This window comes from Exophiala aquamarina (genome assembly GCF_000709125.1).
Source record: "Exophiala aquamarina CBS 119918 chromosome Unknown aczIA-supercont1.3, whole genome shotgun sequence".
In the NCBI taxonomy this organism is placed as follows: Eukaryota; Fungi; Ascomycota; class Eurotiomycetes; order Chaetothyriales; family Herpotrichiellaceae; genus Exophiala; species Exophiala aquamarina.
Window position 1 is genome coordinate 2,584,217 of NW_013550585.1, and position 25,241 is coordinate 2,609,457.

Sequence of the window (25,241 nt, forward strand, 5' to 3'; positions counted from 1 at the left end):
CACAATGGCGAAAAAGACAGAACTCCGGGACTTGAACAAACCATACACCGAGCCCGACCCAGATGCTCCCTCGAGTTACCAGCGTGAGATCTATTCGTCCCTCCGCGCCCCGATATTCTCCACCAAACCAGCAGAATGGGAAAACCTGGCACGCACAAAGGTCCCTGCTGCAAACTTCGGCTACGTACATGGGTCAGCCAGCACGGCGACGACCAATGCAGCCAATCTATCTGCTTTCGACCGATACCGCCTGAGGCCATCCATGTTGGTCAACGCGACACGCCGAGACCTGAGTGTTGACCTGTTTGGAACCAAGTATCCCAGTCCGTTGCTGATTGCCCCGGTTGGCGTGCAGAAGATCATGCACAAGGACGCCGAGGACGCAACGGCTCGGGCAGCCAATAAGGTGAAAGTCCCTTACATTCTGTCGTCCGCTGCGACCCGGACCATCGAGGAGGTCGCACAGTCCAACGGCGACGGTGAGCGCTGGTACCAGCTGTACTGGCCGCGCCCCCAGTGGGAGGAAGTAACGGCCAGTCTGCTCAATCGAGCCAAGTCGAACGGATATAAAGTGCTAGTCGTGACACTCGACACATTCAACCTGGCATGGCGACCCACGGATCTCGACACAAGCTATCTCCCTTTCATTTGGGGCGACGGATGTCAGATCGGCCACTCCGACCCGGTCTTCAATGCTCGGTACGAGCAAGAGATGAAGAACGACATGAGAACGACAGGCGAGAAATTGCGCGAGTTGTACAACCTCCTCCGTCGACCCGGCTCCATATATGGCGCAACAAAAGTCCTAGCGAATGTCGCAAAGCTACAGAAGTCGAGGGTCTTGTTAGACGTATTGAACAGCGGAACCTACCGTGAATGGCAACACCTTGAAACCCTCAAGAAGCTATGGGACGGCCCGATCGTGCTGAAAGGCATTCAGACGGTCGAGGACGCGCACCGCGCAATCGACAACGGCATTGACGGCATCATCATCTCGAACCACGGCGGCCGCCAGTGCGACGGAGCGATCGCGTCTCTCGACGCACTCGCCGAAATCGCCGCTGACGAGAGAGTCCAGAAGTCCAAGATCACCCTGCTCTTCGACAGCGGCATTCGCTGTGGAAGTGATGTTCTGAAGGCGCTGGCATTGGGTGCCCAAGCCGTGCTCATTGGCAGACCTTACATGTATGGATTGGCCATCGCGGGCCAGGCTGGTGTCGAGCACGTACTCAGGTGTTTGTTGGCGGACACGGATAATATGCTGGGAAATATGGGGAAGAAGAGCATCAAGGATCTGAGTCGGCATGATCTGCAGATTAGGTCGAGTTCTAAGCTGTGAGTTTGGAGTATATGCAGTTGGTATCATCGAGTTATAAATCACCAAGTGCAAGTTGATTCTCTTTCACAATGCTCAACGTGGCCAGAACCCCGGATACGTGACTTCTCAGGTATTAGGGTACTCGTAAGCATGGATGGAACGGGCCGAGTCCGCCCCGAAGCTCAGCCTCGCCAAGTATCAATAGACCTGAATGAGCACCACCACCGAACACTACCGTCAACCCCTTCCTATCACCCATCACATGACCTTAAAATCAAAAGGTATAAATACGTGAATCACCGAGATTCTGTCACCCGAATGGGAATCTGACGGTCTCAGAGAACCCTCACTGCTCCAATGGCCAAGTGGTAAAACTCCTCCTCTCAAAATCTCTCCCTTCCAATCACAATCTCCCGCCCTACCCACTGGGACATCATTGGAGCCAGTGAGGGTTGCTCTGAGATCGTCCCACCGAACCCCCTCCCCGTGTTACTAACTTAAAAAAAACCCCTCTCCGGAGGGGCTTTTCTCACTCACTTCGAACCTGTTCGGTGGCGGGCTCGAATGGGTTGAGTTTTTGCTTTGGCGGGAAGGAGATACGTTTGTTTTTTGGTTGTATGAGAGCGAGAACGTATACACACTCCCACAGTATAGTTATGTCCTTGGCGGCATCAAGGACAGGCAATGGTCACATGAGATAAGGCTGACAATGAGTCGTGGAGGCGAACGAAAATCCGTTACTTTAAAGCTGATTGATGATGGGTCGGTGGGCACTTCGACTCTATACATCTCGCCATTTCCTGCTCAGGCTGTCTGGCTGGCAGAAGCTGGGCCACTTGATAAACGCGCTCTACCACTCAGCTTGAGACTTCTCCCTTTTTCTCTTTGCCCTGCCCAGCACCGCCAGTGCCTTCCTGCTGCTGTCCTCACAGTACGACCAGGCCTTTGTGCATACTCGTTGCCAGTTTGGAGGCCCTGAGGAGAGATAATCATCGTTTCTTTGTTTCAATCCACCATCGACACAACCATGCTTAGACTCACAATGGCAGAATTACGACAAGACAAAACCTGCCTTTCCTCTTTGTCAGCCACGCACAAGCAAATTCTTGTCAACAACAATGATACCACGCAAGCTGCTTTCTGCCTTTTCATCTCTGCCCCCTCCGGCTGTTTGCTTCAAGCTTTAAGAATAGCCCCCAACCGGGTCGGCCACCGCCCCATTAGTGTTTTAATACCTCGCCTAAATAATTAGCAACCATGATGGAGAACGTTTTGTGGTCTGGAATCTTCGCACTAGAAGTACTCATACTTTTTCAGCATTGGCACGTATTGAATCATCGCAAAAGCAACAACCACAACGATAGATACTTAACATCAACTGTCGGGAAACGGGATAGTTTTGGCAGAGCGAGGAGGAGCTCTGATGTTGAGACGTCGTTGGAACGAGATGCCTAGCTACGAACAAATCACGGTCAAATCAATGGGGAGGAGATAGATTTCGCGTTTGGAAAGTGCATTGATGGGCCTGGCTGGTCGTCGGGCTTGTCGAAAGTTTACGACGTTGGCATCCCAAGGTGCAGAAAGAGAGCTGGAAGTTGTCCAGTGTTTGATGTTGATGGAGGGGGTCAATGAAGGAAGTGTACCATCTGAACAAAGCGAGTCTGAAATCACTTTAGCGCCTTGCTCTGCTGCGGCGCCTGGTCCAGCGGCAAGAGAAGTGGCTAAAATCCCTGAGTCCAAGGTGTGCGACGACCGCGAAGAAGAGTTGTTGCGATTTCTCCCGGATCGCTCGAAGTCCGAAACAGTGGACCAGACGGAATAGTGTTAACCACCGGGGAAGGATCTGCCTCGCCGGAGTTCGTCGCCTACTTACAACGAACGTTTCGAAGCCGAACAGAGGCGAGAGGAGGAAGAGATGCAGAAAGGTCCTGCACTTGACGGCCCTGCTTTCGTGTCTCCATTTCCAGAAACCACATATATGCGAGAGAAGGCGAAAGTCTTTCTCAGAGAGCTGCAGGAGAACCCGCGCTTGGATCCGGAAGACTTGTGGATTGCCTTTACCAGATCTGGCGATAATAACTCCCAGCAACCTCAGCAGAAAGCTTAAGTTGGGCCAGAAGTGGTGAATCGAGGTTGTGGTGAAGCAGCTATTATCTCACAACAGGCACGGCTGGAGAAAGGTTCTTCTCGCGAGAGAGTCTCGGGATGGGAGAGGTCTATTGCACTCTGACCTAGGGGCTCATCGAAGCGAGTTCGACAACGATCAATTGACATCACCACAGTTCAAATAATAATCCTTCCCCTCGAAGGAGCGTGCAGAATCCAAATCCAGGGAGAATGTTTGAACTTATCCCTGTCTGCGTTTGGTACGTTGGTAGCAGTAGTCAAACTGTATCTGTTGCTTGCTATTTCTCGCACTTCTGCGCAGCCCCCTATGATGGTGTGTTGTAATAGCTATTGTAGCAAAGCCAACTTGCAAATGTTTTACACCAGCTGTAGTCTGTCGATCTCTGGTACATATTACGCATAGAGATCAGGTCGAGGGCCGTGGTTGACGTGGGCGTGCAAACAATAGAGGAAATTACGGTTGTGGTTACCAGAAGTCACAACCAGGTCCACCGTTTGTCTATTGCGACCGCCCGGGGCAGCTTAGTTGACGGCGGAATTGGCATCAGCATGAGACCTTTGCTCGGTTCAGCACCCAAATGGATCGAGACTGTTATGGAAGGGGTGCGGACTCCTGATTCTCGATCTGTGGCTCCAGTCATCCCTCTCAGCTCTCCTTTGGATACAGTAGAGAGACAACCCAAACGCTTAGTCCGTGGACGTGTCCTTTGGCATACTAGATGTGACATGGGAAGAAAGACAAGCCCTCTAGCCATACCAACTTGCTCTACTGTCTGTGCCCTCACCTAAGAGCACCCACCTACACCTCTCACCAAAGGAGGCGACATGACTGGTCCAAGCACGGTGTGAGCTACCACTGCAGCTTATTGCAACCACATCCCCCGACAAAATCATGAAGGATTATCGGACGAAAACAATCAACATCAGGCAGCGTGCGCCAGGCCACACAGAAGAGAGAATTTGTTCTCGTCGACCGCGGTCCAGACCCTTCTAGCATTGGCTTGATCTAGAATCCGATCATCAATCGTTAAACGACTCGAGCACAAAAGAAAGCAAGGCCACGTCCGTGACGGACACCTTGGTTCTTTTGCTCTGCACAGCATGAGAGGGTCAAGTCAAGAGCATCCTCCGTACTTTGTGTTTGGCAATGCTCTCATGCTGACCCAAGTTGGCCTTGACCGCATTTTGATAGTACATTCCTCTCCTAGTAATTGAAAGCAAGGTTGGGCTATAGACATGGCGCTAGTAGATATGAGCTGAAGGAACCCACATATTCGTATGCAACGTTCCTGATCCGAACTTTTCACAAGAACAGTACTCCGTACGCCGTACGAGTAGGGCCAGAGATCAGGTATAAGGACTCGATTGCAACGAGTGAAGTCAAGGCGATGCATGGGCCCGACCCGCGTACGAGTAGTTTCACACCCCACGCCAAACCTTATCCCTATCGTTCGCCGTCGATGTTGTGGAGGATTCCGATGGTCATCCCTTAAACTAGCCATTTAGGGTTCTTTAGCTTCCAAGTTCCAACTCATGTCACAGACTCACAGATGGAGCACTCTGACAGTATTTGCTCAACACAAGTGGAGAAGACGTTGCTTACCTCCAAAAGGCACGGAGGACGAAGCACGCCGGCTTCAAGCTCAAGCGACAAAATGAGGTCGAGATTGTTTCAGACTTCCGCGTGTAGCGAGGTCCCAAGCGAGCGGCCATGCAGTTTCCGAGCCGGTGAGATTGTGCGTCCTTTGGGCGCACTACAGTATGCTAGTGAGGACAAGACACAGCAATCCAGGCCATTCTGAGCAGATTCAGTAATTAGTAGTGGTCAAAGTCGCTCCCTCCGGATGCTCGGTTAAGTGTTTCCTGTACTCCGTACCTCGAAACGCTCGCCGCTTACCATCCGGAGCGAACGGGAATCCTAACCTGGAGACAGCCTCAGGGCGTCCAGAATCTCCAATTGGTCACCCTCCACCCAAACTAAGGGCCGAATTTCTGATTGGCGTGGCGTCGGAATTAGAATCGCTTCATAGTTGCCCTAATGTGGAGGTGTTTTGCACCTGTAGTGCGCAATTGAGAAAACTTTGAAGATTCTGAGCGGTACTATGTAGTTGGGAGGATTGACTCCTGTAGTGATCAAACTGTTGAGACCAGCAATCTTCTGGTTGGGTCTCGTTGGTTTCAACTGCCTCCCTTGAGCTTGATCTTGATGCCCAAGGCAATCTCCACTTCGTCCCTTGATGGGGCGCATGGCCATACCTTACCGGCAAATCTGCCACCTGGTCAACATTATAGCCTGGCAGTGTGAGCCGACCGTGGAAACCAACCCGTTTTGTTCGTACTTCTCCATCAGTAAGGTCTAAACGAGAAGCCTTTCCTTATCCCAGACTGTCCGATTAGCAGGAATCTTGACGTTATCAGGAACGTGCTTGGAGTACACCGCGGTGCCTGCAGGTTTGCGTTGGGGCTCCGATATTAGAAATGCCGTCAGGGCAAAATACTCAATTGCAATTGTGGCAATTCCATCGACGAAGTCCGTCGTACTCTTTCCACAAGGGCCCGCTCAGCTTGCCAGCTAAGCGTATTGCCACCTATCAAGACGTGGTGCCTGAACTCGAACGTCAGGATGCTCAAGCCCTCCAATGATGATTGTGAAGTAATCTCTGGTGGTGTTTCTAGCACCCCCTTATCAGGTATGTGGTGCAAACATCTTGTGAAGCTCTGTTTTCACAGAGGCAAAGACCTGCCCTGCCATTAACAAGATGAAATCTCCAGCACAGAAACTGTACAGCCAGACACCGGTCTCCAAAAAGAGTAGTTGGCAGTTGAGAAGGTATGGCGATCACACCTGGTACTGCTTTGGATTGCTGTTAAGATGACTCTACTAGGACCAAGAAAACGAAGCCTGCCTTCCTGAGCGACAGCCTCCCATCGAGAGATCGCTAGAAACTCCTGTATTCTTGCTTTTTCTGGAAGTTAGCGGCGAAGTCGGGAGTGGAACATTTAGCACAGCTGGCCAAAGGACTGCTGAAACCTCCATGGGCTCGGTGTGTCGCCAGCCCAAATCGAAAGATGAAACGACGTGAACGACAGCAGGCCGATCAGCGTCAAACCTAGGCTAGCTTTCATTGTTGAGTCACTCTTACGGGCGCTATTGGCCTGTTGTTCTTTCTGATTCACACATTGGCAATTTTGTATGTATGATCCGAAGTCACCAGACTACTAGTGGGTGATGCGGACTTGGGCAACCCACAGGCTTCAGGTCAGTCCGCCGGAATCATAAATCGGGCTGGTCCAAGCACGTTAGCAGAGCTTGGGACTCCCCTTATTCGTAAGCTCCACCCGCGTGATACGCGTGTTGTCTACTCCGTATCCGTATGGAGTCTGACACTCATAGAGCGGCCCACGGAATGTGAAGTGCCTCAACTGGCCATTTCGTTATTGGTGAGAGCCAGGAGCAAGGTATTTAATATTGTCGTTCAATCGGTGGCTGAGAGACTCGGATGTAACACCGGTCTCGGAAACAATGGATGTGGGTGGAGACTTCATGTCTAGAACGTCGACAAAAAAATGCCTCGAAGCAGCCTCTTCAAGAACAGTACAGTAGGAGGTACCTGCAGGTAATTCAGCATTTGACAGGTTGACTTGTGCACGTCTGGATTTCACAGCACGACCAGGGCGAAGTTGTGGAGTCGCCTAAACCCGAGGTGGCGCTTGATTGGTGATACATATTCAGCCTTGTGACCTATCTAGAGCCCGTCACCGAAAGATTTATCTATTGGATAAAACCAAGTGTGCTGTTGAGTATCTGCGAGCAGAGTGCAATGGATCATGCTGACGATCAGGCCCGAAGACGACCAACTTGCATACCAGGCGCAAGGGTTACATTAAACGGAGATAATCTTAGCACACATGGGATCCAGATCCTAGTAAGGGACGGTTGAGCAAATCAATGATTGGTGGACAGAGATCGAGATACGGATAGTGCTGTGGCACACGAAGTCGAGATGTTGATGTCGATGTCGACGTCAACATTGGATAAAGTTGAAACTTGAGATCGATGCGGCACATCTGCTTGAAATGTGGCTTAATGGTGGAAGGCAAGTGAGAAGCGGCCCGACGATCCGGAGAGTCGCGGTAGTCCAGTTACTGACTATTTAATTAGTGCGAACAGTTAGTTAAGTTAGTCGGTGTCTGATATCCGTACAAAGTACGGGCTACCATCTGTAGTACTCCGTACTCGGTATGTAGTACCGGCCTTGAGATGTGCTCCGAACCTCAAGCTGATCGGGGTCAATGGCAGCTTTTGTTCGCTCAAGGCTGTGCACTGTTGAGTTTGACTGGCAAGCTACCGGCCCTCAGGTACGGCTTCTCAGTGAGAACGAGCTTCAATTCGAGCGGCGACGCGTTCAGTCCGAGGTTCCCATGCGACTCGTCATATTTGCGGGAGTCGTCCTGAGATCGGGAGGCCGCTCGTATGGACTTAAGCACTGACTGCAGTGACGGTTTGATCCATGGAAGTCTGCAGCCGGGCCTTTCTGACAGTTTCCGAAGTGAACTTTAGTTCATAACCAATCATGCCAGAGAAGATTTGCGCCTCCCAGGTCGGGCAAAGGTTCAGTGGATGTTGACATTTTGCATGATCGACCAGGTCTGGGCCTGCTGGTCACCATTTTCGAGACCACCATCTCCGCCTCGACAGGTGTGGACGATTGGATGGGAAAGGCCTGGGGGGCATTCGGTGGAATTAGAGGGTCACAGGCCTGGGGCGTCCCCCGCAATCCTCCTATCAACTAGTACTCCGTGCTCCGTACATGTACATAGTTACGCGATTTAACTACGGGTAGTTGCTAGTGACTAACTTGTTGTATTTGCCATCCTTGGTCCTGGCTACCCCACCCACTGGGGCAGACGCTGAGTGGGGATGGTGTGGGTTAGGAAGAAAAGTGCGAAGGGTTTCCCTCGTTGCCAGCACCAGAGAGACGAGGTTACCACCCGGCGCCAGCAATCCGAGGTTGCTCGCTGACGTCTCTAGCTGGCCCATGACATTCCCAGTGCCAGTGTCTAGGCCATCATTGCATTGTCTAAGTGGGAAGTTGATTTGAAGAACGCGACGACGTCTCTGACAAGGATGCAAATGCAGCGGCATCAGCCGTGCCCACTTCTAGATCGAAGCCTTTGATTGATACTACTAGTCTTCGGCGCCTTGGTGACGGTGCAGGTCAGGACTCAGGTCGCCAATGATGTGCTCCGCCCCGAAGAGCCTGATGGACTCCATCGAGGGTGTGTCAGGGTTCAAAGGTTCAATTGAGTTAGAAGCATCACACAGTGTTAGGCCGAGACTGATAGATGGATCGTGTTCTACCTGTGCCTGGAATCCCTGGGCTTGGTTGTTCGCCTGGAGAAGCGCGGAATAGAGGGCATTCCCTACCTTGAGGCACCCATTAGGGGGGGTACGAGTCGGGGTCCTAACTAGGGGTCCAGGTGAAAAGCTCAAGGCGCCGCCCCGGTCCCAACCATGCCTGTCTCGATTTTAGCCCAGAGCTTTCCTGATAGGAAGTTGCAAGGGGCGCCCTGATGTTGCTGCCCGGCGTCTGGTGTACGAGTACCGGGCGCAAAGGTGGACTCCCAAGCCCCATGCCCTCCATCCTCCAGGGCCCAGGCAGGGTACGCAGGGTGTGCAGTGCTCGTATCCTCCCAGGCCCTCACTCTGGGGTCTGCACGGAGCCCTGGTCGCTTGGAACTACTCGTATTATGTAGGACCGAGTATGTGTACTCGTGCAGCAGGGGTGGCGCTGGCGCTGGCGCTCACGCTGACGCTGGCACTCTCCCTATCCGAAGAAAAGGGCCTCTCACTCGTCGCTCCCTCGCTCGGCCTCATGGTGCCATTCGCCCTTCTTCAACACATTAATGTTAATGTTAGAAGTGGAATGGCCCAGGCGCTATCGCCGACTATATACCACTAAACCGAGGAGAGGGAGCATCCGCCCTGTTATTCTGCAACCCCTCCCAACTTGACACCAGTCACAAACTCAGCATCACCAGTCGAACTCACCACTCTCGATCTTGCACCACCGCCTGTCCACTGCCAGGGGCTCGTTGTTTGAGCGACTGACCTCATGTTGACCGACTCTTAGCTGGACGCTACCGCCACTGCAGCTGCTCTAATTCCTCGTTCTTCGCTCGACTCGTCCTCAACACACTCCTCCACACCTCCACAACTCTTATTACTGTATACTTCTTAGCCTCCCTCCCATCCGACGTCGCTAGGGCCACTTTTCACTGCTTCACGGCTGGCGATTCTGTTTCTCTGTTTCTGTTTCCCGGTGTTCCGCTCCTTCTCCTGTACTGGTATCCTGATATGTTGTCGACCTCCCAGAGGAGCTTCTCATGGCTACCTCCATCTCTGACCAACCTTCTCAGCTTGAAACAGCCGGATCCGGCTATTCCAAGACTTCTCGGCGACAATATCAGAGTTGTGATCAATGCCGCAAGAGCAGAAGAGCCTGTGATGCCGCCACTTTGCGTGTAGTCAATTTTCCTCTTGGAGACGATGAATCTTCGCAGCTGCAGGACTACTTGGTTGATGCCTGTTCCAACTGTGCGAGGACAAGCAAGAAGTGCACTTTCGAATGGCTCCGAACGCTTCCCAAACAGTCTCTTCCCAAGGGCATCAAGCGGAAGCTCGGACTCAACGAGTCGCCTCCTCCTCCCACCGCGCATTCAACTTCCACCGTCTCAGAGCCTGGTTACCATTCACATTATCAGAACCCGGCGTCCAACACAATTCCCCGCCCTGAGCTCAACGTGCCACCTCGGTCCCGGTTCTCTTCATCCACGCCTGCATCTGACCTGCAACACACTCCTTTAGAGTCCAAAGCCAGCAACTTTCCAGGCCATGCTACAAATCATAATGGATCTGTACGAGCATTCGGCGTTCAATATTCACTGTCTCAGCCTGATGATGATCGCAATTCACAGTATTCTTCGGTCAGACCTCCAGAGAAGACGCTGAACGGCCTTGGTGGCGCAGAACAGCGGTTCAATGGAAATGTCGACCCTCCTGTTCTAACTCGTTATGACACCTCCTCCTCCTCTTCATCAGCAAGCTCCGACTCGATCAGATTTGGAAATGCGGGTGCAAAACCGCATAGTCATCCAAGTCAAATCTCGGTCACTTCGGATTCGGAGCAAGAACGCCAACGGCAACAGCCTCCATCAAAACTTGCCAGACTTACATCTAGAGGCGTTCAGGAGACCAAGTCTACTTCCCCTAGCATTTCTCATTTACGCCGTGCTTCTGGCAATCGTCAATTCCCATCTAATAAACGGCAAATTCAAGCCCCTCTTTCGCCTCGACAAGTCCGCTTCGCCGACAACGCGATGAAGTCAATGATAGCCACTGGTTTACTGCGCATCTATCATGATTCATTCGAAAACTCCTTGTCATGTTGGGTCACTGAGAAAAACTGTCCCTACGAGACCGAACTTTCCGACCTCCTCCAGCAAGCCAGTCCCTCATCGACGGCCGAAGAGGCTGCATACCGCCTTGGTGACAACCGAATTTTCTCACGTGTGTCTCGTCTTGACTCGGAATTTTCGCCTCTTCGGGGTCGTCCATTGACTGCCTATGAAAATCGAGCTGCCTCACAGGCTCTCAATGCCGCTATTATGGCTTTTGCAAGTCAGTGGTCTCATAGCTCGCATAATGCATTTTGGAGGAGCAAAGAAGGCAAATCTCAGATCGACGCATGGCAAGCAAAATCCAAAGATGGTCGGCCATCGGGTCGTGTCGAAGATCCAATCATGTCCGGAGAATGCGAGAGGATGATACAACGGACCCTGTGGAACGAAGCTAAAACCGCCATCCAGGCGAGTGGTGAGATAGACTCTTTCAAGGTTATTCTTGCATATATGATCTTTGCTCTCACCCAACGACCTGTGGATCCAAAACCTAACTGGGGATCCGCCCAGCAAAAGTCGAGGAAAGATAGCATTTCGACCCCCAACAGCGGTCGCGGTGGTTGGAATGAATCCAACTTGACTGACGCTACCCCGGAGCAGGCTTCAGACCCAGCAATGGATGCAGCTCTGAATGAGGAATGGAATCCTTTCTATGCAAGCGATCTCGAGGCTCTGGCCTCGCCTCCAATCTATCTCGAAACTGCCGTACGCAACTTGTTCTCCTGGAGACGCAAAGTCGAGAGATATCGGAGGATGCGCTCAAAAGCACAGGCATCAGATTCATCAACCCCCGCAATTGGCTCTCTCGCTCTCAAAGATCAACAGACGTTCAACATCTTATTCTGGCTTGGCGTCATGTGTGATACCACGTCATCAGCTATCAGCAAGCGACCACTGGTTATACCTGATGAAGATTGTGCGATGATCCACGAGAGTATGGACCGCTTGAGTATCAGTGATGCTGAAGCCCGATTCGGTTGGCAGCTTGGCCGCTGCAAGGATGATGCGGATGAAACACAAGACGGCGCCCTCTGGGGCTCATATTTACTTGGCTTCAAATATGCAGGACCACGGTCGACACCACCTCGATGGCCTTGCAGTTTTGAAGATGCAGCTTTGATCCTCCAAGAGGCAATTCCAGTCAAGGTACTCATGTTCCGAAAAGTCGGTCAGCTTCAAACGCTCGCCTATCGGAGAACCGCACCCCGAAGCCTGGAGAAATGTATTGAGGAGGCTCTTGCTGTTTACCAACAATGGAACTCGACTTACGGGCTATTTATGATTGACTGCATCAATGCGCACAACAGCCTCCCTCCCCATGTACAATCATGGTATGTCATTCTCGACGGCCATTGGCACTATGGCTGTCTTCTGTTGGCCGATGCGATTGCTTCTATTGACAGGGAGGAAAAGACCATGAAGCCACAGCGTGACTTACGTTTCTCCTGTGGTATTATTGTAGAGCTACGACATGCTAACGCACTCGCCATCGCAAAAATTGCAGCTGCATCCTTGTCCGAGCATGCACCTTCTTTCCGTGACAACGCCGAATTCCATTTTGCATGCAACGGCAGTGCGATCCTCACTGAGCCATGGACGGACATCCTCGTGCGAGCCATGGGTTCCGCTTGCAAGATCTTCATCAACTGGCTTGCAACATGGGATAATCCAAATGATCCTGCCCATGACTGGGTCACGATCCACTTTACCTACGATGATCTCCGTGTTCACGCCGACACGTGTATACAAGGAATGAGGTTGTTGGGCCGCAAGTCGGATGCCGCCAACTTCACAGCTTCGGTCTTTATGGACCGTCTAAATCGTGTGTCTTCCGGCCGACGAGATACATCAGCCGACCGAGATGGCAGATCTTGCTCCACCGATTCTGTAGCAGCGTGCTAAAAGACGGATCCATTCCACCAACAACCTTGGACGAAGACGGCCATTTCCAGATATATGAAGCATACCATTTATGCCATTCCTCAAGAAAAGCGACATACTGAGGTGGCTTTCAACTTTCGAAAACACCGACCCAAAAACATCGTCGAGATGATAAGAGAGTCAACCAGACAAGGAAGGACTGACTGACTATACGCTCTTGTGGGACAGCTCCCGACAAGATTCACGAATGCAAGGATAGTTCAACGGCCGAGAATCATATATATAATAATCCACTTTTAAGTAGCCGGAGGGGGGGGGGGGCGGTTTCGCCGGGCATGAGAAATTGGGGTGGGAGGGGTGGAAACACGGCATTGGAGGTATGAACGGAGAGGCTCCTCTGCATTCTCCATTCCCCTTCGCTATTTTCTATACATATTAGCCACTATTTCTTTTAATTACCTCCATTTTCACAGCAAACAGCAGACACACCTTGGTTCCAAAGCCTGGCGTGCTTTTCTTGGTCATCTGTCGTATGAATGCGATTTCAGGATCGATCATTGCATGCGCGAGGATATTGTTTCAACGTCCTGCACGCGTCCCAAAATTATTCACAGAGGATCACAAGACCGAGCGTGCTTCTAGTCCACTTGGGGTAGCGCGTAGCCAGCGCAAGCCGGATTTGGGATGAAGATCAGGAGTAATTCCTGTTTCATTTTCGTGGCTGCTAGCCAGGCGAACTACTGCAGGTCCAGATCTGAGGTCGCGTTGCTGGTACTGTGGCGCATCACGATACCTAGCCTTACCACCTGTTCGCGATGCATCCACCGATACCTGAAGATATGGTTCATACAGTACAAGAACGGCACATATGCATGAAGTAGATCCCTAGTGCAACCAGCCCCCGTTCCTCCGCCCCGCGCGGTCTTCACACAGTCGCTCCCTCAGCGCAACCACTTGGCATAGGCCCACTCAATTCTGCGGAGGGCATTGACCTGCTTCGTCACCGCGCCCTTAACGTCGAGGAGATCGTCGAGGTCCTCGAGGAACTCTCGCTGGAAGTTCTTCGGCAGGACCTGCGTGACACGCTGCCGCAGCAGGTGCGATTCGCAGAGCAGCAGGCCGTGGTTTTCTTCGGAAATGATGTTGTCACCGTCGAGGTCCGAGTTGGTCAATGTACGATCGATGTTTCTGAAGATGACGACGCATGGGGATGTCAGTGATGGCCAGACAAGATGGTTTGGAAGGAGAGGGGAGAAAGAATCTTACCTGATGAGACGAATAGCTTCACCCTTTCTCCGGCCCTGCTGCAGGCCCTTTCGACCTCCAAACGTACCTCGGAGCCATTGAAAGAGCGCCCAGGATATGAGTACCCCGGGCGCGATGCCGACAAAGCCGAAGAGCAATTCTTGGCTCTTGAGGATGGAGTCAATGCCGCCGATGGCGACTTCCACGTCGACCTTTGTTTTCTGGACTTGGATGAGCAGCGTGCGGATGAGGTCGCCTGCGATCGCATTTTTGATAGGGCTTTGCATTTCACGCTCGTACGCTTTCAAGACGGACGTCAGATCGCCCTGTTTGACTTTGCTTCTGATGTCGGCGATTTGGCTCTCGGTGAACGACGTCCCATTTTCAGGGTGTTGGATTGCAAAGTCGACGACCATGCGCTCCAGGCTGTCTCTGTCGGCTTGAAGGCTGTCTCGGCTTTGAATAGCGATTTCGCTGTTTTCGTCGTGGCGGATGGTGCCAATCAGTTTCTTCGTAGGCTCCAGGACCCAATTGATCCAGAAGTCGATCGCCGTCTGGCCGAGGTCGCGGAACCACTGTGCGATCTCTGCACGTCGATTTGAGACGATTCTGAGCAAGGTACTGCCGGAAAGCACAATCCCAACGGCTGGGATCCAGTACCGTATCAGTCGAGACGGTTTGCCGTATGCCGACCTCAAGGCATCGGCTTGGGTTTCCTGCTGGGGGAGGTGCTCGTCTAGGATCTTGATTAATGCATGAGCCACCTCAGTGCTCGAGGCAGTCGCTGGGTCGATTGAGTCGTCGTCGTTCTCCTCCTCGTCGTCTTCTTGTTGCTGAGACCGTACAGCTCCTCCGAGTAAATTGACGGCCCTGGCAACAGTAGTTTGCCAGTCTTCCTCTTCTTGTGCCTCCATCAGCATAGGAAGCGCACCATGTTTTCGATCCTCTGAAGCACCATCAAACACGAGACACTCTCGAACAAGTCGTCCGATAGTTGTTGCACTCGTCCGCCGCAAATTTGTGATGTGTGTGAGATTTCGGCGGACTTCTATCCGAGCTATGGAAAAGGGCGAGAGGATCTTGCTTTGTGCTTGGGCCAAGGATCTCTCCTTAATACTGTTTTGGACGAGGCCGTAAAATTCTCGCCAGCCCGCCGAAAGCGTAGATGTAGCTTCTTGTGCCGAGGCTCTTATATGTGTGCCTGATCTGAATTTCTGCCGAGCGTCCGCGTAGACTTCTTTGGCCTGCTTCCAAAACTTGACGGGCGACATCTGCACCGTGTACAGGGCGGTGTTTGCATATGACCCGAGTACGTCGTCCCAGTACCAAATCGACTCACTCAAGGGGATGGTCCTGTTTAACAGCGAGTCAAGGATCAAGCCGTATACTTGAGCGGTGGCTTTCCCCACAGCCACCCATTCTAGATTGGATACCTCTTGCGAGGTTGTTTGTGTCGCCGTGTATTCAGACCTCTTGTGTGAAATCTGCGCCAACAAGCTCCTCACTCTTGAGCGCCGCAACAGTGGATTGGACCTTGATGTCGTTGACAGAGCTCTTACAATCGCCTTCAGCTGCAGGCTGTGGGGGTCTTCGTCGGTGGAAACGGTCGCCTGCAGTCTTTCGGCGGCGGCGAGCGCGGATCTCTCTTCGGCATCTCTGAGCTGGAATTTATCGAGGGTGGCATCGACTCGACGGAGGTCACTGTGATCGATAGTTCAGCTTCTTTTTGTTGGAGAAAATAGATCGTGAGAACTTACTCGTGGATGAATGACATCCTCCTTGCGGTCTCGAGGCTGACGGACAGCCTTGGTTCAATGAGGCGATGCTGAGCTTCTCTCAAAGATACATGATGCGGTCAAACTAGTGGAGTGCCCTCGGATCAATGTTACAAGAGAAGAGGTCGAGTTGGAAGCGGGCCAGTCGAGGGCATTACTATTGGCACCCAGCTATCAGAGATTGCATAGACCAAGAGACGTGAGTGAATGTCGTGCGCCGTGCGGACAAGACCCTGAAGCCCAGAGACAGAAAGCACATAAAAATGGATTTTGGAAGCCGCCAGATGGGTGCCAGAGCGGGAGGAATTGAATGACGTAACGGTCAAAACATGCGTAACTACTCGTGGCACAAGAACTCCGGTGGAGTTTGACTCCCCCTAGTGCAACTGGATATAATATCCGCCGTAATGGCCTTCTTGCTCGTGGCACTTCCTGCGCCCGCTCCCCGTGCACGCCTCCTCATTCCATTTCCTCACAGGCTGATTAGGCTTTCGCCAGGCAAGCGCAGGCACCCAGTAGGCCACCATTAACCACGTTCAGGTAACAATCAATCCAGCCTCCTGCCTCCTACTGTACCTCCCCCGTCCCGTCCAGTTCCAAGAACAAGTTCACAGCCCAACGTCCACCGTCCGGTGCGCATCATCCAGAGGCCGTTGGCAGGATTGCAAGTCTCCAGTCCAGTTACTCTCGTCCCGTCGACATCATTCGACCTCCATCCCTCTACATCTCATCTTTCGATCTGCCTGTCACAAACTCGCAGCCACAGGCCATTCTTTTGCCTCCTGGATTATTTTTCCCACTCTCAATTTCTGTACCGAGTACTCTGTACACTCTTCTGTTCTCATCACCTTCAAATCTTAAACTCTTCCCTGCATATCCGGATTCCTCTCTGGCCACCGACCTTTGTCCACACATACTCCCGCCACAGACCAACATAAGCAGCCCCCCACTGACACACTTCCACCACTTCTCGATCACCACAGCGCCTATCTTTTCCTCCCACCTTTTCTCCTCTATCCCTCTCACAACAGTTTCAACATGGCAGGCACGAGGAATTATGACTTCTTAGTAAGAAAGCCCAAACCCCCCCACACGTCATCTCTCCCTCCTGGCTGTTCCCTCTATGTTCCTCCAAGGCACGAACGTCAGACCCTGACTGATTGTACATCGTTGTTGAAATAGATAAAACTCCTACTGATCGGCGATTCGGGCGTTGGCAAATCCTGCTGTCTGCTACGGTTCAGCGAAGACAGCTTCACGCCCAGTTTCATCACCACCATCGGGATAGATTTCAAAATCCGCACCATCGACCTAGATGGCAAGCGCGTGAAACTACAGATATGGGACACCGCAGGCCAGGAGCGCTTCCGAACCATCACCACCGCCTACTATCGCGGCGCTATGGGTATCCTGCTAGTCTACGATGTTACGGACGAGAAGAGCTTTAACAGTATGGCAAAACCGCAAACAAGGAGAAGAATAGACATGGGACATCTTGGCTAACTCTTTGGCAAAACAGACATAAGAACATGGTTCTCCAACGTCGAGCAGCACGCCAGCGAAGGCGTCAACAAGATCCTGATCGGCAACAAATGCGACTGGGAGGAGAAGCGCGCCGTCTCCACGGAGCAGGGCCAAGCCCTCGCTGACGAACTCGGCATCCCGTTCCTCGAAGTCTCCGCCAAATCCAACATCAACATAGAAAAGGCCTTTTACTCATTAGCCGGCGACATCAAGAAGCGCCTAATCGACAGTTCGAAAGAAACCGGTGCCGCGGGCGGTGCGGGCTCTGGCCCCGGAGGCGTTAACGTCACACCGAATCAGGCAGGCGGTAGTGTCGGTGGGAAGTGCTGTTAGGGGAGTGTTTGGTTCGACTGACTGGGCGGGTATCTGGCGTTTTGATTTTAATCGGTTTGCCATTTCACCTGGCTGATTCGTGCGGTCGATTTCCACCTTCTGCGGAGAGGAGGAGGAAACGAAGATGCAGAGCGAAAGTGAAGGTCGACACAGGTCGGCTCGACCAGGGCTTTGCTAATTGGTGAGAAAGGCCGGGGTAGGGGAACCAGAAGAAAAGGGGAGAACGGCACCGTCACTCTACGCCTACGCCTACACAACACACAGGAACGGTCCCATCGTTTGGGAGAGGATGATCACCTTGCGCACAATCGACCATCTGGACCACCAGAACTTCTCCCCATCGTCACTTGTGGAGAACATTGCAAATCGGAGTATAAGACGCATTCGTATGACATCATAATCGGTTGCTTCCTGGAAGGAGATTCAGATGCAGATGCAGATGCAGATTCTGGGGCGTGGAGGAAGAACTTCGAGAAGGTAGATAGACATCTACCTCCGCAACCCAAGGAACGAAGATGGCATGAACAAGCCTTTTGGAGAATGAAAACGGACCGCGGGAAGGCTTTCTTTACAACATTGTTTCGTTCACTTCCACTCGAGGCTCGTTGTTGCTCTCAATAGACGCTCATGCTGAAAGACTAGGGTGAACTGGACGGGAGGACCTTCAGATACATGTTTCCGCAATACCTTTTTTAATCACGCTTTCTGCATGTTTCCTCGTTTTGAACGGGCACAGACGGAAGGGCTTTTTCTTTTGTGCGCGCAGCATGTATAGTGTGTATTGGCCAGTGAACATCAAGCGACACTCTGGGATGGAGGGAAAGAAAATGAACCGCTTGTTGAATAGAGCAGTAGCATTGGGGGTAAGTAGCGGAAGCATAGCAATATCGAGCCTGTGTAGAAGCCTTCCAACCCACATGTGCACTTGGGTTTGCAGCCACACTATGTTCCAGCCAAGAAGACAGGCTAAACAGGCCAAGTTCAATGCGCCGTAAAATGCTGGCTTTCGTGGAGCAATTTCAAGCTCAATATCATTGCCATGTGATCATCTAGTTGTATCTCGTCGTCATCGTTCGATTTCCCCTTGCATCATACTCGCAGGCCATGTTCGGTCCTGGGAAAATCGGGCTTTAGATCATCCCGTTGTTGGCTGATGCTCAGTAGCCCACTGAAACAAGATAGTCGCCGAGTTTCTCGACTGTGTTTGCGGCCGTGCCCGGCTGTACTGTCTGGGGGTAGTGTGCTACGAGAAGAGCCTGCTTCGTCTTGACGATGATGATGCCTTCTCGTCCCTATGTCGGGTTGAGAACCCATTTGTCAGTTGTTGCTGTCCGCAATAACTTTCGGCCCTCGCGAACTCGCTGACACTATGAAAACGCGGACGAACCTTCTTGCCATAGATGCTCTGATCCTCAGCCTTAATGACGAAGTATTTGACGCCTGCGACGTGCACGCCTGCGGCTTGAACCTTCTTGGGTACTTGAGTGTCTTTGAAGGCGCCAACAATCTCTTGTAGTTCAGCCGGGTTGACGCTAAAACCTGGGGATGTAGCCCAGACGGATGTGCCCTCGGAGTTGAAAATGGCAGCCTGGTCAACGGCACCAGTTCCAATGAGGCTGAAGGACAGTTAGCGCTCCGATCTCCCGGGCGATCGATACGGTTGAAGCCAGTGGACAGAAGTGAAGGCCGGCATACCTAGAATCGACGTATGCTAAACGGCAGAGTTGTCAGCCGAAGTTCAGGTATCCTCATGGATGCCACTCAGGTGAAATTGAGAAGCCATACCTTGCCACGACATGGTTGTAGATGCGTAGAGATGTGATCGACGTTGAAGCAATCAGTTGTCGGGATAAGTTGGAGAAAAGCAGGATGTTGGGTGAAGCGGCTCGGTCTGACTGAAGAGGCAGGCGCAACCGAAAGCAAAAAGCAAGAGTTGCTAGGGACGATGGAGGAAGTAGGCAAAGGATGAGAGCTTGGTTATGATGAATAGGTCTGTAGGAGTTCAATTCAAGTTTGTTGTCCGTTGGATGGATGGCGATAACTTACTCGGGAGTTAGTGTCATGGTGGGGTGGACACTGGACCCTAATAATAATATATCGGCATGACAACATCAGGAAACTGCCATTGCCAGTTACAGTACTTACGAGTAGTACGGGGCCCCTTCGGTCTTTCACACTGCCTACAAATTGGGGCTCCTAGGTACCACTCCTAGCTCCCTGGGGATCAGAGGTGCCCCCTAAACGCGTACGTAGCAGGTCCCCACGCCCGGATTGTTCTGAATTTTATCGCCCGGCACCTGGTGCCTGTCTAGAGGGTGTTTCGGTTCCAGTCGAGTGCGAGTCATCCCTTGGGTGCCCTTCCCCCTCTCTGTACACCGTATTTTGCGTGGTTGCTCCTTTATTCCCGCCAGGCCTCCATTTGCCCCGCGATTCCCTTGGCATTTTCTTCGCCCCAACGCCGGAAACAAGGCACATGCTGCTTCAAGTTTTCTGCTCCTCTCATAATTACGAGTAGCAATCTCCCAGGCATCAATTCAATTATTCTCCAATTACTATCTTGCAAACCATCAGGATTCATCAACAGGAGCTTTTCCACCTCACCAGTTTTCGCTTAAAAGGTTTATCTATCCATTCGATAGTCTAGATCTATTGGTCATTAATTACCGCTTAGTGCATCCCAGTTGATCGAGGAAATATACCCATCCATGTGAAAGCAGAGGCTTGAGGACATGACAAAGACCTTTCCCTTCCTTTCGTCATACAGCTTTGATACCGGGACTGATCCATCGCCTTCTGAAATACAACATTCGAAATTTCCCATATACAATCAAATCACTTCTATCCTTGCCTCTTGTTGTTGACTGGCTCGTATTTTGTCTTCTTTCCCCCCTTCTTTCCATCGCCATGTTTTGTATGCGCCCACTTGTGCAACTTAGGCTTGCTGGATCCCGCTCACATCTTCCATTGAACCTTCCCGGGATGTCTTTCCCGGGGTTGAGCTGGGTACCCAGCCACCGAGGCGAGGAAAGCAGAATCCAGGATGAAATACGGTTTGGCAAATAGCTGCGATCAAGACCATCCTGTTCACAGTCAATATACATTCCCATAAAGATGGTGCTGCCACTTACACTCCCTCTAGCGCGATGAATGATGCCTCGTCTCGCATGATGCTGTTACCCCAGCCACCAGCCATCTCAATGATACGATAAACGCATCGGGTGAAAATGGTGAACCAAGCTGTAACCACCCCGATGATGAACAAGCGGAATTTGATGTCACCCAGGGCGGAAGCTGCCTCGGACGACAGTGGGTACTGTGCGAGAGCCTTCCATCTTCTCCAGACGTATACTCCTGCAGTAGCAGCAAAGATCGATAATGCCCCGACTTGCCAGCTGATACCGGCCATCATCAGATTGTCCCCAACCTTTTGTTGGTCGTCATCGTCGGCAGCTGATGCAATACCACCACCAGCAGCTTGCAGAATGAGGGAAAGCAAGTCGAACATGATGAAGATGTAAGTATAGAAACGTGGCTTGACGAATGACCATTGTTCACCGAAGCAGAGTGCGATATGCTTCAGAGTGAGATAGATGGCGGCCGAGTTGAAGGCTGGAGCAATGATCAAGCAGCAAATTTGTGTCTACAGTCCCACAAGTTTCTATGGTCAGCCCAGTTCGGTCGAATGTCGGACACGGCATGGGCAACAGCAGGGAGACTTACAATGAATCCATTGTCAGAAAACGGATTGTCCCGCATCAGAAGTCGACCAACATATCCGATGGTTTCCGTCAAACATCCAAGCCCGACTGCAGCCATCCAGCTCCAGGTTTTGTATCGGATCCCGAGTCCAATATTGGCAATGCACAAGATGCCGAAGAGGGCGCAAAAGAAAGCATTTGCAGCGAGGTTGGGCTCATATCCGTAGACTGACACTTCAAATGTGCAGACATCAGTGAGCTCGGTGCAGTTATGGCGGTCACTCATTTTGAATGTGTGTAGGGGATGGGAAAGGCTGTCGAGTCCGAGAAATAGGAGAAGATGTGACGATGTACAGGAAAGAGGCCGAATGTATACTAATACAATGACTGGAACACTTTGTTGTGCCTGAATGGAACCTGATGGGAGAAGGAAGAGACGAAATCACTCGAGGCTTTGCCCCCATTTAATAGTTTCAACGCTCGAGATAATGATAAGAGCACAACAGAGCTTTCGTCCGTACCCCAGTGCAGGTGGGCGCAGGATCGACCAATAGGTCCGCTTCAAACGCTGGTATGATTACTGCGCCTTCAGAGCATACAGAGTCAATGTGCTACTGAGCTTTAGTCAAGCCTCGAGAAAGAGTTGCCAAGTATTGGAGGGACGTCCCCGTCGCATGTCGACCCGAATTGGGCAAAGTCCCAGGCAGACGGATTCCTGAGAAGCCGCTGACATGATTTGCTGCTTGATGGGGCACGGATAATAAAGTGGGTGCGCAGCAAAGGGTTGTGCCCGTACCTGGGTGCACATGATGATGTAATTGAGATTGGCGGATAGCATCTACAGTTACACTACGGATCCAATTACCTCGTACCGGGGCACGTTGTTAGGAGGAACTGTGTCAGCAGGCGTAGAGGTATTCGTTGCCAGCTTGCCACTCAGATGCACATCAAACACATGGTGACGGGGCACAGGGACCAGGTGTGGATAGATGGGTGGACTGAATGGATAAAGATAGAACTATCTTCAGAACAAGCTTTTATATCGTGGTCTGATGAGGCTAAGCGCCTCGCAAATGTCCCCTTGAAATCCGGGTGCGCCCTCCTCAACCTCTGCTTCGGCTCAATAGACACTCCATGCCTTTTCAGGGTTTGTTTCATGTCCATGGTACAAAGTACGAGACACTGTCCTTGATAGATGAGCACGGCTCAGAGGCCTTTCATGCCTTGATTTCACCGAATCTCTCCTCCTCCCTCTGATAACTCCTCACACACAGCTGAATGTTAGCTCAGGTGATGCTCACGACATGGTTCGTGTTTGGACGAAAATTCTCTCCTGGAAGAGAGAAAGTCAATAGCAAATTCTGTCTGCCTGTTGTCATGCAGGAACTAGAAACACGGGGGGCTTCGATGCATTATCACACTGTGGCGCAGTGCGCAAAACCTACGAAACCGCATTTCGAGGTTGTGTGAGGTCCCACACTGGCTAAACCGCATTCGGGGCAACCTTGCGATGCACTCCGATTGGTGCAGTTCGGAAATGCCCCACAGCTGTGGTGGACCATCGGCTTTAGCCCACCTCGTACCTCGCATTTATCGGAATCTGAGCGACAACCGCTACGCGCAGCAAGGCTGAACCAACCCTTTCTCCTCCAGCCTGTCGTAGCGATAGCCGCAACGTCCCCTAGAAATGCGATGATCGGCCGCTCAGCCTTACATTTTAGTGACTGCCTTTTCGGTAGATACAAACTGTGATTGGCTCCCGCTGGATCTCCGCCCCCGAGAACGCCGCGACAGACCCTCAGAGGCTGATGCTTGGGTCAACAATCCCTGGCTTCTGGAATGATGTTTGCCTGAAGCACTGAAATCCTATATATCATAAATGTACAGGGCAGCGCTTGTGATAGGCGCAAACATATTCCATTTGGGCAGGTCCGTCAACAAGCCCACTCTAACCAACCGTTCAGAAAAATGGTGTACAACGGTCCCAGCGGGGGTTGTAGGGCTTGTCGCACTCGTCGAGTTAAAGTCTGTTTGCTTCCATATCCCACAATGTATTCTACCACTAACAATCTTCCAGTGCGACCAGACTAAGCCTACTTGCAACAACTGCCTTCGGCGCAAACAGCCTTGCCCAGGTTATGCCGATGTTTTCGATGGTGCGCATCGATCTCAAAATAGTATCGTGGTGCGGCGCGTTGAGAAGCAAAAGAATGCAGGAAATGATGGCAAAGGACACGCTGCCTCCAGATCGAGCAGCCCTATAAGTGAAGCTTCCACGGAGATCGCCTCTTCCTCGACCAACACCACCCTCGCGACATCCAGCAGGGGACCACTACAATGGATTGTCTACTCGGCAGGCGTCGCACCGTCTACCCCAGCATCGGCAGAACCATCAGCAGTGCCTTCACCCACCAGTTCTGAGGAGCCAGATTCAGAGGAAGCTGCTCGCCGATCAGAATTTCCCAAAGACTTTGATCTTCTGGTAACTACGGTCCCGGGTTCAGTGAAGACAGATCCCCAGATGGCTGCCGTGGGCTTCTTTTTCCGGCACTATGGCGGGAGTATGAATGAACCAGAGACGCACTGTGGATTCCATTCAATTTGGCAGCCAATGTATCTGGAATCAGCAGTTGATATGCCTCTTCGTACGGCAACTGCTGCTGTCGCGGTCAATGTCGCAATGATGTGGTGTTTCAAAGGGTGCGATACACGCCTGCCACGAAGTCTGTTCACCAAAGCGATCGCTGCAACACGGAGAGCAATGTTCAATCCGGCCGAGAGCACAACTGATCAGCTTTTGTTGACTATTCTGATATTCGACCTGTACGATGCTCTAGTCTTGCATTATACCCCCGGAGTACCCAACTACGGCAAGCACAAGGAGGGGGCGCTAGCTCTGATAAAACATCGGGGAGCCGCGAATCATCTCACAAGGAGAAGCCGCGGTTTGCTCGAGGCAACACGCCATTCACTTCTACACTATTTCCTTGCAGAGCGCAAAACATTTCCTGAGGAATTGGTTGATTTGTTCCAGCAGGGTCCTGCGGCTACGCCGGTCACAAGTCTCGATTTGATTTCCATGCAAGTGACGGCTCTCCAAGAAAAACTGTTCAGCCTTCGTCGCGAAGACCCTGAATGTATGAATGAGTGGGAGCGACGATCACGCTACGAAGAAATTATTGAACAGGCTATCCGCGTTGAAACTCTGCTAGTGAACTGGAAATTCCGGACCTTGACTACGTTGTGGAAGCCCTATTACGTCAGCCGGGTTTCGGTATCACAATCGATTGCATCAGCTGGGTTTTACGGACCTCACTGTATCATATGGCAGGACCTGGCATACGGTGACTTGTGGACATCGCATGCTAGCCGTTGCATATACACCTTGCAGATTATCCGGCAGGCTTTAGCGGACGAGCCAAGTCTGCTGCTCGAGCAAAAGTACCAAACTCTTCTCACGCAAACCGACCTTCAGATGCAGGAATTCGCCGACTTTATATGCTTCTCGATTCCTTTTCATATTGGCGATACCATGGTGCCGACGAACCCCTTGCACGCCGAGTCAATCAACTTCCCATACACGATTGTTCGTGATGACGACACCGGGAAGAACAAGCGCATTCCCAATCCGCTGACGAACTATCAAGCTCGTACTGCAGCATCAGGCGGCTGGATCATCTATCCACAACTAGTCACGCTCTACCGCTTCGCAGAGCCCGAGGACGACGCCGTTCCGATCGTCTTGCGCGATGGTCAGCTAGATTGGATCAAAGACCAAGTCAAGAGACTGCAGAAAATATTCCTATTCGTGGACCCGCCTTGGTTTAAAAGGCTGGCACCACCTGTTTTGAAGAGCAATGCCTAACGAGAAACGAAATG

General features: G+C 51.8%; 7 protein-coding genes across 7 annotated transcripts; 4 read left to right on the forward strand and 3 right to left on the reverse strand.

Moving 5' to 3' along the window:
• Positions 1–4: 4 nt before the first annotated feature.
• On the forward strand, positions 5–1,339 carry A1O9_04519 (uncharacterized protein; the record flags this gene model as incomplete). Its single annotated transcript, XM_013406809.1, has 1 exon — positions 5–1,339. The coding sequence occupies one exon, from the start codon at positions 5–7 to the stop codon at positions 1,337–1,339; it is 1,335 nt and encodes a 444-aa protein (XP_013262263.1).
• Positions 1,340–9,832: 8,493 nt separating this feature from the next.
• On the forward strand, positions 9,833–12,808 carry A1O9_04520 (uncharacterized protein; the record flags this gene model as incomplete). Its single annotated transcript, XM_013406810.1, has 1 exon — positions 9,833–12,808. The coding sequence occupies one exon, from the start codon at positions 9,833–9,835 to the stop codon at positions 12,806–12,808; it is 2,976 nt and encodes a 991-aa protein (XP_013262264.1).
• Positions 12,809–13,728: 920 nt separating this feature from the next.
• A1O9_04521 (uncharacterized protein) lies at positions 13,729–15,806 on the reverse strand (the record flags this gene model as incomplete). Its single annotated transcript, XM_013406811.1, has 3 exons — positions 13,729–13,975; positions 14,054–15,733; positions 15,790–15,806. The coding sequence occupies 3 exons, from the start codon at positions 15,804–15,806 to the stop codon at positions 13,729–13,731; spliced, it is 1,944 nt and encodes a 647-aa protein (XP_013262265.1).
• A 1,039-nt stretch (positions 15,807–16,845) lies between these two features.
• Positions 16,846–17,664, forward strand: A1O9_04522 (GTP-binding protein ypt2; the record flags this gene model as incomplete). The annotated part of the gene is made up of 3 exons (XM_013406812.1): positions 16,846–16,875; positions 16,990–17,257; positions 17,327–17,664. The coding sequence occupies 3 exons, from the start codon at positions 16,846–16,848 to the stop codon at positions 17,662–17,664; spliced, it is 636 nt and encodes a 211-aa protein (XP_013262266.1).
• A 1,157-nt stretch (positions 17,665–18,821) lies between these two features.
• On the reverse strand, positions 18,822–19,462 carry A1O9_04523 (profilin; the record flags this gene model as incomplete). Its single annotated transcript, XM_013406813.1, has 4 exons — positions 18,822–18,956; positions 19,052–19,280; positions 19,360–19,375; positions 19,450–19,462. The coding sequence occupies 4 exons, from the start codon at positions 19,460–19,462 to the stop codon at positions 18,822–18,824; spliced, it is 393 nt and encodes a 130-aa protein (XP_013262267.1).
• A 1,134-nt stretch (positions 19,463–20,596) lies between these two features.
• Positions 20,597–21,648, reverse strand: A1O9_04524 (uncharacterized protein; the record flags this gene model as incomplete). The annotated part of the gene is made up of 3 exons (XM_013406814.1): positions 20,597–20,744; positions 20,793–21,304; positions 21,385–21,648. 3 exons carry the CDS (start codon positions 21,646–21,648, stop codon positions 20,597–20,599), a joined length of 924 nt encoding a protein of 307 aa, XP_013262268.1.
• A 1,682-nt stretch (positions 21,649–23,330) lies between these two features.
• Positions 23,331–25,227, forward strand: A1O9_04525 (uncharacterized protein; the record flags this gene model as incomplete). Its single annotated transcript, XM_013406815.1, has 2 exons — positions 23,331–23,387; positions 23,440–25,227. The coding sequence occupies 2 exons, from the start codon at positions 23,331–23,333 to the stop codon at positions 25,225–25,227; spliced, it is 1,845 nt and encodes a 614-aa protein (XP_013262269.1).
• Positions 25,228–25,241: the final 14 nt, after the last annotated feature.